Source organism: Papilio xuthus, unplaced genomic scaffold, assembly GCF_000836235.2.
Source record: "Papilio xuthus unplaced genomic scaffold, Pxut_1.1 DF826933.1, whole genome shotgun sequence".
Classification (NCBI taxonomy): domain Eukaryota; kingdom Metazoa; phylum Arthropoda; class Insecta; order Lepidoptera; family Papilionidae; genus Papilio; species Papilio xuthus.
In genome coordinates, this window is record NW_013531716.1 from 3,952,453 (window position 1) to 3,965,534 (window position 13,082).

Below are 13,082 nucleotides of genomic sequence, written 5' to 3' on the forward strand. Positions count from 1 at the left end.
AAATCGCTGAATTTATCTTATTACATTTTATTAGTTTCACAATCTAAAAATCTTCAAATAACTTCAATATTTTCCAAAATACACAATTTATTTTTTAGCTAATGGGTTTATCTGCGTTGAGTATAAGACAACATAAAGAAAATTTAAATCCTACAAAATTTAACAGCGAACTGGTCACTGTTTCAGAAATACAGAACTAAGGCTAATTTATATTTGACTTATTTATAAGTATTTATATCATGAGACTAACTAAACTGGGTTTGTACGTTGAATTTGACACTACATCTAGAGTTTCTACTACGAAAAATTGTCATCCCTGATTTTGTCGTCAAGCAGGCGGCGCGTTAAAAATGTCTCGCCGTCAATAGGCATCGGGCACCCAATCTCTAAGCGCGATATCATCACCCACGTGCGCAGTTCACATAACCATACGTGACTACACCAACGTAATTAGATTTTTTCTCATGAACTATGTCAATGCTTCTGAGCAATATGGAGCACCGAGAACACATTTTTTTAACATAGCGGAAAATAAATGAAAAACACATATTTTATTGAAAAAAAAAATCCAAATCGTTTATTCAATGGGCAGTATTGATTTTACTATCACACTCAGATTTGTTTATTGGTTATTAAGGAAGAGGCTTAACATGAATTTAGTTCAAATGGAATGAATGAAAACTTTAGAAGGGCTTGTACTATATTTTGTTGTTTTACTTAAAGTAAAAATAAATTCATTTACAAGCAAAAGCATTCAATAATCATACTTAAAATCGTATGACCTATCTGATTTATCCATACTTGAACTATTTGATTTATATTTCTTTCTTTTATGTTTTTTCTTTTTAGTATTTTTGTGTATGTTCGTCTTTTCTTCGTGTTTCCTCTTGTGATTTATTCCCTCTTTTTCTTCACAAGTAATTTTTTCATCATTTTCCTCTTGTTTAATTGGTTTTACAATAGTTTCACAGCCTTCATCAGGTGGCGGTGGAGTTTTTCCGAGCAAATCAGCGATATAGTTATCCCTTTCAATATGATAACCTCGTGCTAATTCAAAACCTGTAAAAAGTACAAATTAAAAAAAAAATGTCCTGATTTTACATTTACAATCAAAATCATTTCCCTTTTATTAAATGTCGAGCTTTTGTCCTCCGTCTTATTCCGCGCGGAATTATTTATATTTATATGGATTACATGCAGATTATTCTAGTAATAAATTAAGCTTTTATTACTCAGTGATACTATAACTTTCTAATATAATAAGTATATTTGTCCAGTAGTTTTTGAATTAATTCGTTACATACACAAATAGAAATATACAAATATCTCTGTAGTAAAAAAGAATACCTTATTTCTAATGTTAAACCTTGATTTTAACACCATTTACTTCTAAAATAAGAAAATTAAAATTCATTTTTTTTTACAGAAACAGCGTTACTTACGCCTAATGGCTTCTGCGGCCGGCACTCCAAGGCGGTCCCTCATATACCGACACACCATGTACCCAGTCCGGTTCAGACCGTGCGTGCAGTGGACACCGACCAAGCATTCTGCAGACGAATATTAATATTACACATCGTTATAAAGCTAATTTCAATACAAATATGAGTACTGAAGTTTGTCTTTTGTATTTCCCCCTGACTAATCATGGCGTTATTAAAAATAGAAGAATAAGTATTAAAATGTGGCTTTGATAGAGATCTAAACATGTGTAGTTTGTTAGTTGTAAGAATGTTTAGAAATAATTTGTAATCATGTATAAATTTATAGTTTATTTCAAAGATAGTCTTAATATTTATAAAGTACTAGACGATAACATCTCCGGTAATATACTTTCGTATTTTTGCTCTCACGTTGCGTCAACAACACAAATAACAAAGTGAACAACGATCGATCGACTAAACGGTCCGCGAAAAATAAACCAAAAACTCGTTGTTTGTGTCTTCACAATCGCACCGCAAACATCGCGCGGGGGTCGTTGACTGCAACCCCTTACCCCAAGGCGGGGTGGACGACAGGGTGAGGCGGAAGTCGAGGCCCGCGGTTTGACACTTCCTCAGGAAGTCCTTTGAAGTACTTAGAAAGATGCACCCAGGGCAACGAAATTTATAAAAATATTACATGAACAGTAATAAAGACATGACTTACATATTGTAAATAATTTTTAATGAAAATAAATGTAAATATATTATTGTACACAATTTTCTTTAATAGATTTAAGAGGTTGATAAAATCATCTTTTTTCACCTAGAGCTATTCGTTGTATGTTTTATCCTAACACTGAAGATTATCTTCGACTGCTAATAAAAGGCAATCAATACGATATTCCCACGAGGTACCTGCGTACAAACGGCAATACATTTGCATTTACACATGCAGATTTATGCCGGCTCTGAGTGCGGCCAGAAGATTTTCATTTGCAACAATCCATCAAGACGCTCTGGGTGGTTTCACCTACCCGCAAACTTAATTAGAGAGTCCGTTTTCAATTACACAAGCAAACAATAATATGATAACTTCACTTGGAGGATCGATTTTAAAAATTTTAAACATTTTTGTATAATAAAACTGAATCACAATCGCATCACCAAGAAATTAGGTAAACTTTTTTACGGTGCTATCTATTGCTTGACATTTTATTAACTCTTCTTACAAAATAGCGATGTAAGCATCGTTTATAAATCTGAATATATTCAGGGTCTCTAATTTAAGAACACAATGATACTTACTATAAAACCCAATTAAAATCTAAACTAAACGTTGACAATTCATTTTAATAATGTCGCGTGATGTAATACTTATCTTTTTGTGTCATCTTTTAAAAATGTAAGATAAAAATTAAAATGAGCAAAACTGCAACAATGAAGATGATTCACAACAAATGCTCTTTATGCTAGTTATCTTGTAGGCAAATGCGTGAGGTAGATCCTAATCTGGTGATTACGATGTAATAGGGCCGGGCGTAGGCGGGAGTATCGATATCGATTCACCGATCACTATGTATCGATTGTCGACAATTGATCAGCGAATCCGTTCAATATCGATACGGCTAGTCATAAGACTGTCTTACGTCCATACAGTAGAGATAAACACAAATAGAATTTTAAATAACATTGTGATTAAATACAGTATAGGGAACATAAGCCCAATATTTTGAATATTAATACTTATCAATAACTTGATAAAAAACTTTAGACAATTACTTTTTTTAACTTTGACGGCGCTACATCAACGTCAAATCTATAAGTGGTCAAAAACTAAAAATATTTCATTACTCCGATAGTCATAACTATTCGTCTTCTAGGGTTCGATATAGAATACATCAATAAAATCGTGTCATCTTATTTGTTATTCCAAAATATTATTTTATTCTTACGTAGTTATATAAGCATCACCATGTTTGTTGAAGTAAGTGGTTTTAAGAAACACAAATTTCAAAGAAAACATCTTCAGTTAAGGAAAACAGAAACGGATATTAAATTCTATTAAGATTTTGCTGATAGATGTTTCCGTTTCTGCGAATTAAGGTTAATGTAAGACTTTATTACGATAAGCGACATAGGCACTGTTTTATTGTAGTTCATAGACAAGCATTTTCTAACCCTTCAACTCTGGCTGGCAAGTTTTTTTACTCAGACAAAACTAGGCCATTGGTCACTGATTATATACGATATTATAATATACGAGTAGGTGCTAGGCTATCAAAGCTCTATAGTCAATGTTACCGCTGCTCTAAGGGATACACCTTGACACGTATGTAACTTAAATCATAGAGCAAATAATGAGTGCGTATTTATAACCTTTTGAGAGAACGAGTAATTTATAAGGTAGTAAAATATATTATGTAAGAACGAGCGATGGACGATAATGTGAGTTGGTACCTGTCGCACTCCAGCACTGGGCTCGTGTTACCGCATTCTGTTAGCGCCACGCGTGGGCCGATACAGATTTTGACTGATTGCCTGTTTAAAAATTACAGTCGCAACCCATCTTGTTTTACTCCGCTGATGGTAATTTGAAACTGGAAATTGTTTTCTATTCATCTAATTCAATTCCAAGCTTGATTACAGATACGGATTTTTAGAATAATTTAAAAAACTATAACGAAGTTGTTTCTTTTACTGAATAAAAAACATAACATGTGCTTACAACGTATATTAAGACATGATGAACAATATCTAGTTTACTGAACTAAAATTGAACTATTTAAGTAACGAATAATGTTATTTATTAAACCATACATTGCACACCGCTATCTACACCAGACATGGCGCCTCATTCAGCGATATTTGTTGCAGTATTGCCTTCAGTGCAAAAGTGCAACTTTGTCCTTGGCTATCTCGCAATGTCCCAATATGTTTCTAAAGAAACCATATTTTTAAAGCGTAAGTGAACAGACTTATCGACCAAATTTAATGTGAGTTCATTTCTGTATGACGTCAGTACGATATTTTCAAATGAAAATAGCGGAGTTCTATGGCATCGAATGTGACTCAAACGTTGCGATACTTACGAGCTGCTCCAAGTGGAACGTGGGAACGCGACTGGGACGCGATAAAAGACTCTAAAATAAAACGTTACACGACAGCTCAACAAAACAAATATTTGACAAACAGTGTCCATAAAATTTATATTGGCTCGTATTACAGCATCATCGGTGAAGTGGCAAGTCATCTGTCCGTAACGGGACTGTAGTTCATTTGTCATTCCCGCAATGCCGAGTGTGACAACCTCCGCTGGCTATGTCAAATATCTTCACTTCTAACATATTTCAAGACTTTACTGCTTCTGTTTGTAATAAACGTAAATTGACCACATTATATTTATTTCATAGTTAATAAGTATTATTTGTATTATAGAGTTCGTAGAGCGACTTAATAAATAGGAAAGGGCTGAGAAGCGCACATGGACTTTAACTTCAAAGACCACCCTTGGCGGTATAAACAGTAGCTAGTGTCGGGCCGCAACTGCGCGTGCGATATCAAGTAAATCAGGACACGGGTGCGATCCCCAGCGAGATAGCAAGAGAAATATGAATATCGTCGCATTACAGCGGTGCGCAGCGGCAGCGGCACTCACGCTTAAGCCCCATACACAATATGCAAGAATTGCTTATGAAAATACCAAGCTCATACGTTTTTAACTTTTACAGATATAGTAAAAATAACAATAGGTCGAGTCGAGGCAGTCTTTTCAATTTGATACATAAAATAATCATGGGAATATGTGTATTTTAACAACAATACTGTATTTAATATTAATCGAATAACATTATGCCCATTTCGTTAATACACTGGAGCTAGAGCAGGAGAACCAGTCGCACATAATATACATCTCACTCAATCTACTCCACGACACCGATAACCGGCCGTTAGCAAGGAAAGCGCCGACAGATACCAGTATGCTCACGATTAATTGAAAACTACCCACGTAATCTAATAAAAGCTAGTTCCGCCGGTCAAGACAAACAAGGGCGACCAATCGTAATTAGAACTTAATGAACATTCGGAATATTGAGTTCGGCACCGTGAGAAGTCAGTCGATAACTTCGATTTGTGTCAATGTAATTAAAAGTGTAGCTGCCGATAAAATCCGACGTGCGGCCCGGACCGTTTTGATCGCTACGACTTACAAACGTCCAGTCTCACTTGACCTCCCCCTCACGTCACCACATTCTCGAAATTAAGCGACGGAATCGGTTCGAATGGATAGCCGCGGGTCAATACGTGTTAACACGCGGCTCATTTCTCGTTAGAAACGAAAAATCTTTAATTGAAATCGTATGTTGTGTGCACTGACAGTGATAAGCTCTCAACATCGATCCGTTGACGCGTTGACACAAGCTGTTGACGCTGCGAATTGTGACGTAATTGAACATATGGACGTCAATAAAATTTGGTTGATACACTTCACATGTTGATAGAAAATAATTCCATTAAAGAGTCAGTCAATTTTCGTTCCTTGCCTTTGTCTAAGATAAAGTCTAGACCAAAATTTATAGAATCTAAATCCGGGTCTAAAATAGTTACAAAAAACCATGGAAATATAATATTGAGTACAGAACAAATTGTAAATATTATTTATTTCCTTTGTGATGTGATTGTGCGCGTTTATACTGGCAAACATTTAGACGTTAAGTGACCATAAATACAACGCTCACGATACTTAAATGGCGATCTCGTAAAGGAATACAATTAGGCAATGAGTACGCATTAACACCTCGACCGCAAGAGTTTTACCCACGCTTTACTAATATAGTAAAGTGAGATTTACGTAAACACTCAATAACGAACTGTAAATCAATAATATTAGGCAATATCGATTTTTTACTATCGCCAATTAAAAAATACATAGCGCAGAAAAACTATTTACCATCACTTAATACGCTAAAACCAAAACGAAGGCTGAAATACGTCATTGTGACTGTCCATCACTTCATTAATAATCCATTTTGCTACTCTATTTCTCTTATCTACACAAGGGTTGACTTTCTTCGTAACTATATGAAACGATTGTTTGATCGCTGTGGATACTGGATACTTAACAGCAGATGAACCGTCCAACAAATAGAAGCCATGAAAGTAATGCGACTAGTATATTTAACTTACTATTGTTCTCTTCCAGAAATCCATCCAGAGCATTCATAAATCTGCAAACAAAAGAAACATGCATAAGTTAATCTAAAATTACATTTGCTAATCTTAACGAAACATAAAAATGCATCATCCTTGCCCCATTTCTCATAAGTAAGAATGGTTTCAATCGACTATCATTTCGTTTCTGTAGTTTGACGTTGGATTGTTGTGAATATAAGAAATGATAATGCTACAACTACTTAGAGATAATGTACAAATCTAATGTGTAGTATCAGACACTAAAAATTAGCTATTAGCATTGTAATTTTATTGCATTCCGCGCTCCGACAACAGTCTCGCAGCCAATACAAGCTATAAAAACATCGGCGGCGATGTAAAATGATACGTCACAGTTATTCCGCCGTAACATTTAATTGAATTTCACAAAAATATAAAAATCCCAAGTTCGCCTGTCACGAATCAAATGAAATATTATCATGTATCGAACGCAGCGTGTCGTCGTGCCTTAATCGATTTTTTTACACCTAGAACCGCATGATCTGTGGGCGTACCGACATTACGAGGCATTTCTGTCGACGACCAGAGGGGCCGGAATTGGTGAAATATGTTTGTTGTCGTCATAAGTCATAACTACCGCAACACAAGATTCGCCCGCCGATGGCGCCAACACCCCTGCGATCACATCGCTGGCATACTTTTTAAACCCAACAAGGGTGGTCTAAAATGTCTATTTCATTTGTAGCTTCTGTTTAAATTCCAATTTAACATTTTTAAACAAATGTAATGTGAACACCAGATTTCATAACAGAAACAGATAAAATCTTGAAAATGTTATTTTTATCATTTTCGAGTTTCGAGGTCTAAAATAGTTATCAGTAATATGTTCTCATTGCTAACATTTCCGAAAAAAAAAACTTAATAAAAAAACCGTTACGTAGAATCGGCTCGTTTGTCAAATCCAAAATTGTCCGTGAAACAGTAAATTAAACGGATTTCAAAAGAGCTCTAGCAAACATCACATTCAAACAGTTCATAAGAATTTAAATATTCACTCCAATAAGATTTACAATGCGAAACTATCCGCGACGTATGGCGCCAGAGAGTCAACAATTTAATTATGCATAAAGTCACGATTCAACTAACTTCAAATACGTATTCCTACACACTCGCCTATGTGTTAGAACAACATTAACATTTTAACAGCATAAATATTTTACAACTACTTTTATGGTCACAGCTTTTGATATCTTATAAATTTCATGAAGAACATATTTTATCAATTATCTATTTTTAGAATTATTGCTAAATATTTTATAACATCTAGAATGTTGATTCCGATGCAAAACTTAATGCCAAGATTCGTTAGCTACTAAATTACAAAGTTGGTAATTTTTTTTAAATGATAAAAGTAAAGCTGCCTATAAACTTTTACAGAGAAAGTTCAAACTAACATATGTGGTATTAAAAGCTATGATTTGAATAGAAACTCGTCATCCCTTTATAAGATTAACACCGACAATATATATATAATTCAATATTGTCATCGAATTAACCTGGCTTAACGCCATACCTCACAATGTCCATATAAAGATTCCATAAGCATCCGAGAGGTAGCGTGACTGTAACCACTTGAATAATCACATTACTGAATATAAAAATGTTTTATCGACAAAATCGACGAAATATTTTATGACTCTCATTGAAAACCACGCAAGGAAGTCCGTGGATTAATTAGAGGACGATTCCACAGGAGTTTAAATCTTAGATTATTACCATAGATACCATTTATTTTACGTGACAGATTAATTTTGATATTTTATAGTTGGCTGAGCGTTCGATTGTAATTGCTCCTTTGCTGATAGATTAGATGTAATCAACTAAAAGATTGTAACACTTTCTATTCAGTTTTCATTTAATCATGCATAAAATGCAGTATAGACGTTAAAAGTTGACATGCTTTCTGTGTTGCAAAGTACTGAAAAGAAGAAAATGACTAGCAATCGAGAAGAAAATGTCAGTTCCCGTCGAATTGGTAACTTTTAATTTTTTCAGTAGTTTTTCTTGTTCGTAAAACAAATAGCTGCATTGTAACTACACGAACAATTCAATTGACATATGAGTAACTAAGAAAGTAAAAAAAAAAGATTCAAAGCATTTCCTGATACACGGATGTCGTTATTTTTAAATCCTGTCAAAATTTTGTATTTTACGGCACGGGCGGGATCGAAGCTTCGAGAATAATATGGTTTCTTATTTAATTTTAGTGTGGTCATGCGTTTGTATAATAATTTATATCTAGCGTTATCTGACCGTTGGATCGGTCCCTAGTTATAATCCGGGCATTTTTCATGCGGCAAATGCAAGCGTACGGCCGATGGTACTGGGAAATTTATCTCCACGGGAAGCTGCACACCGCATGCAATTATTAACCAATCTAACTTGGGGTAGGTCAGAACCACTACGATACTGACGTGCTCGCGGATTTATATCACAAATCATGAAACGTTAGTCCTAAAAATAGATCCATTCTTTACCTGGTAACTATTAATTTGAATGGGTTATTCGCGTAATGGAACATCTTTAAAGCGCTGTATTTTTATATGCAGTGTTGGAACCAGGGTACTGCACTTTCCGATATAAAATGCTTGAGTCGTAAGACAAAATCTCGCAAAAATTAACAAGGCGTATAATTTTGTAATTCATAAACTATCAAGTTTACCAGTCTGCTATCATCGCCTGACATGTTAAGTGTGTGATTAAAGCGCAATGCGCAGTAATTGTGTTGGGAGTTAATTGCCAAGTTAATTTTAATTAAATACACACGTCGCGGACGTTTCTCATTAATAATAACCAATGATACGATTTGTTGCGAAAGTTTTAACTACCTTACAGTATTTATTAAATATTTATTGCATATGCTAAATGAACTTAAATTACTAAATGATTAAGTTTATTACTAATTTACTTATCGTGGGTTTCCGAGACCAAAATCGACAATATGTTTTATACAGAAGTTTTGGTCTCAGAAACCAACGATTAGTCGGGTATAAAGAAATGGTCGAAAAATCTTAAATTTAGCAGTATCCACTAACTGATTAGTTATCTGGTTACTATGTTGTCGATAACCTCAGACAATAATTGGCAACACATTAATTAAATATGCATCCAGTATTCTAATTGTTATTTTTTTTGTCAGATCAAAACTGGACCTCACAAAGGCTGCGCGGGCGCATCGATCATTGTACTTGCAGTCGGGTCGCAACGCGTCGATGTGCTACAAGCGTCGAAAGTGGCCGGGCCTAGATAATAGGCGACACTCTGATACAAGGCGAGATAAGACAGGAGGTTCCCATGCGACCTGCCCCGGCACATGTAGACCGGCTGGGTCAGAGGTGAAGCGACAACAAACATTTCCGGAACATCAAGGAGCTACACATACTTTCCATTCATAAGAAATTCAGAGTACTATATCAATGTTTTATCTTTTACATGTTGACTAATTTGAAATTTAATTATACATCTTAATTTCTACATTATTTTAGAACAATACAAATAACTTGATGATACCAATATTAAGATGTGTAAAATAAATGATTTTTGACTGTGATTTTTATTTAAAAGGTTTCTCTGTGCATTGACAGTTTGGTGTTGTTCTTTGCTATATGAACAATTTTCCTTAATGAAGACTTAACAAATGATGAGTAGATAAATCATTGGGTGATGCATACGCGGTGCGAAGCTCACGACGGCTGGTAGCGCACTGCCGTCACTGCCGTCGGCGTCTATTAACTTGTATGACAAATCGATCGTTGCGGACATGCGCACGCGATTCTCTTGATAAGCAGCCTTAGGCTTCAGGACAAACATTATTCCATTTTTTTAATACTAACATGCTTTATAAGTCAATTATGTATCATAAACAATTTTTACAGTTCGAAGAAAAAACCTATCATTCAGTTGCAATTGTTATAATAGTGTTATCGGTCAGCTGAAATTTGTGTACGAGTTTTTCTCCAGATTTTTTTTTGTTTGTTTTAATATTCTCATTTATTTAGATACGATAATAAGCTTTATGATGCATTGATATCTAATGCTCAGATGATACCCTTCTTCCAAATTTGCTGCACAAAGATATAACATCTTCAAATTGTATATTAAATTTAAGTAATTTATATAAAATTTAATCAATAAACTATGACAACAAATCAAAACGTTGAAAGATAAATAATTTATTTTTATTTTTAACTCCTAAGTCTATTAACTATTAATGGTTCAAAGTAATAAAAGCAACGAAAGGCTAAATGTTGCTACTGTCCAACTTAGCTCGAGGGTAAAATGTTACCTGCAATATAAATTAGATGACTATAAGTTAAGTCTTCGATTAAGCGCCAGCAAGCTAGGCATCTTAATAAATATTGCTTTTATATACTGTTTTGAAGTCAATGTATAAATACCCTGTATATATTAAGTAAAACTGAAGTAATAGAAATAAGATATTTCCTTATAGTAATTGCTAAATGTAATCACAACAAAAAGTTGTGTTACCAAATAAGTGACAAAGTTCCAAGAATTTAATCATTACTTTAAACAACGTTTAAGTTATCGTCATAGTATAAAAAGTCAAATGATTAATCTTGAAAAAACCGACTAATTTATGTGCTTTTTTACCGTAACAAAAAATTATAAAAAAAACCTTTAAAACATAAGAGAACAAAAGACTTGACTTCTAAAAAGACCCGAATACCGAAAACTACATTTTGTAATGACTTTGTATAAAGTCCATTAGCTGCGTTAAAACAATCCACCGAGGCGATGATCCGTGATATCATCAAAGGTGGAATTAATACGAGAAGTGTTAATTGCCTCCCTCGCCTTGATAATTGAATGATTCAATGATAAATTTCGTAGTAACCCTCTTCGTTAGTCATAAAATTAATGTAAATAATAATTTTTTTTATTTAGAAATAACCATTTCATTAGTTAACGCAAAAAAAAACTTCCAATATATTTTTTGTGTAAAATTAGCTAGCTAGTAGCTTATTGATTCATACGATACGGTTGTAGTTATGGTGAGGTTCATAAATGTATGCTTTAGACTAGAATAGTACAATTTACTGTAACTCAGTTTTTTTTTACCATCCTGTATACAGATTAGCTGTTTATCACGACGAATATTTGCAGATTCCCACAATATTCATGATTCACACACGGACACCGCATCTCTATTACGTGACATTACAACGGGTGTCCTCATTTTACAATCCCATTTTAATCCTATGATTCAGTCAGTACTGAGAGAACTAAACTCAAATTATCATCACAATTATACACTGTTTTTCCTAGAACAAAACATCCTTTGCGGTTTACTGACATGGACAAATAAGGCGCTTTATAGGTTACCGCATCAAAAAAGCAATATGCGGTTACAATTCTTAATAGGGTAAAGTTTAAACAAGAACACAATTTTTTATACCTAAAATAACTGTTATGTTTTTCAAACGAAAACATGACCATTTTACTACGCATTGACTACATTTCTATACTAGCTACTATATAAACTATTTTATGGTGTATCCAATAAATTTTAATTTTCAATAAACATAGGGCCACACGCGGAAGTTTATTATGGCGCTATAAAACCACAAAAACCGCAACGATGCAAATTCGTCAGCGGATAAACACGAAATACGTGTTAATTAATAAACACCATCAAACGTTGGCGCCGATGACACACACGCCATGGAGCTAAAGTACCGAATACTTGAAATTTAATTGGAATATGTTTTTGTATGAGTAATTTCCATGATTAATGCAAATGACACCATCAAAACTACACGAATACGCGGATACCAGATAGATATCGCACGATCTTGTGCGCTCATATCTTAATGCTATCTAAATTGATTATTATGTCGAATTAATTTTTTCACCATTCAAAAATTCTATTCACTGATCCGGTTATTTTAACTCTACGCTTAGACCTGACAGATTTGATACCTCGTAGATAATTTTGAGCTCGGTAATAAATCTACGTTGTTTACTTACCTACTTGAAATTAATAATCGGTAAAAGTTTTTCAAGGAAAATGATTTGTAATACTGCTGATTTTACTAGCGTATAGAAAAACAATCTTACTATTATTACTTCTTACTAACATTATAAATGCGAATGTTTAGTTGGATGAAATGATCGATGGATGTTTGTTTTAGGGTATCTCCGGCTGAACGCATCACGACGAAATTTTGCATAGATATAGAACATAGTCTGGAAGAACACAAAGTCAACTAATAATGCTTTTTTTCTGATTCCGCGCGGTCAGAGTCGCGGGTGACAGCTAGAATATAAAATAAATTTTGTAAACTTTGTTTCAGTCAGGGGCTTGTTTCGGTGAAATTCTGACTTTTTATTTGTAACTTAATTTTATATATATCCTATGATACAGTATATCTGCATTAACAAATGTATTAACGGTTTTTTAACATTTTT

At 34.1% G+C, this 13,082-nt stretch overlaps 1 protein-coding gene across 1 annotated transcript in view; it reads right to left on the bottom strand.

Annotated features, from left to right (window-relative positions):
* Window positions 1–229: 229 nt before the first annotated feature.
* Window positions 230–13,082, bottom strand: part of Ptp-h (protein tyrosine phosphatase) — a 43,870-nt gene continuing 31,017 nt past the window's right edge. The window contains exons 6-8 of the mRNA XM_013318050.1: window positions 6,609–6,649; window positions 1,443–1,550; window positions 230–1,059 (exon numbers count right to left, since the gene is read on the bottom strand). Coding sequence (XP_013173504.1) covers window positions 755–1,059; window positions 1,443–1,550; window positions 6,609–6,649 — 454 coding nt within the window. The 3' untranslated portion in view covers window positions 230–754. The remainder of the gene's footprint in view (window positions 1,060–1,442; window positions 1,551–6,608; window positions 6,650–13,082) is intronic.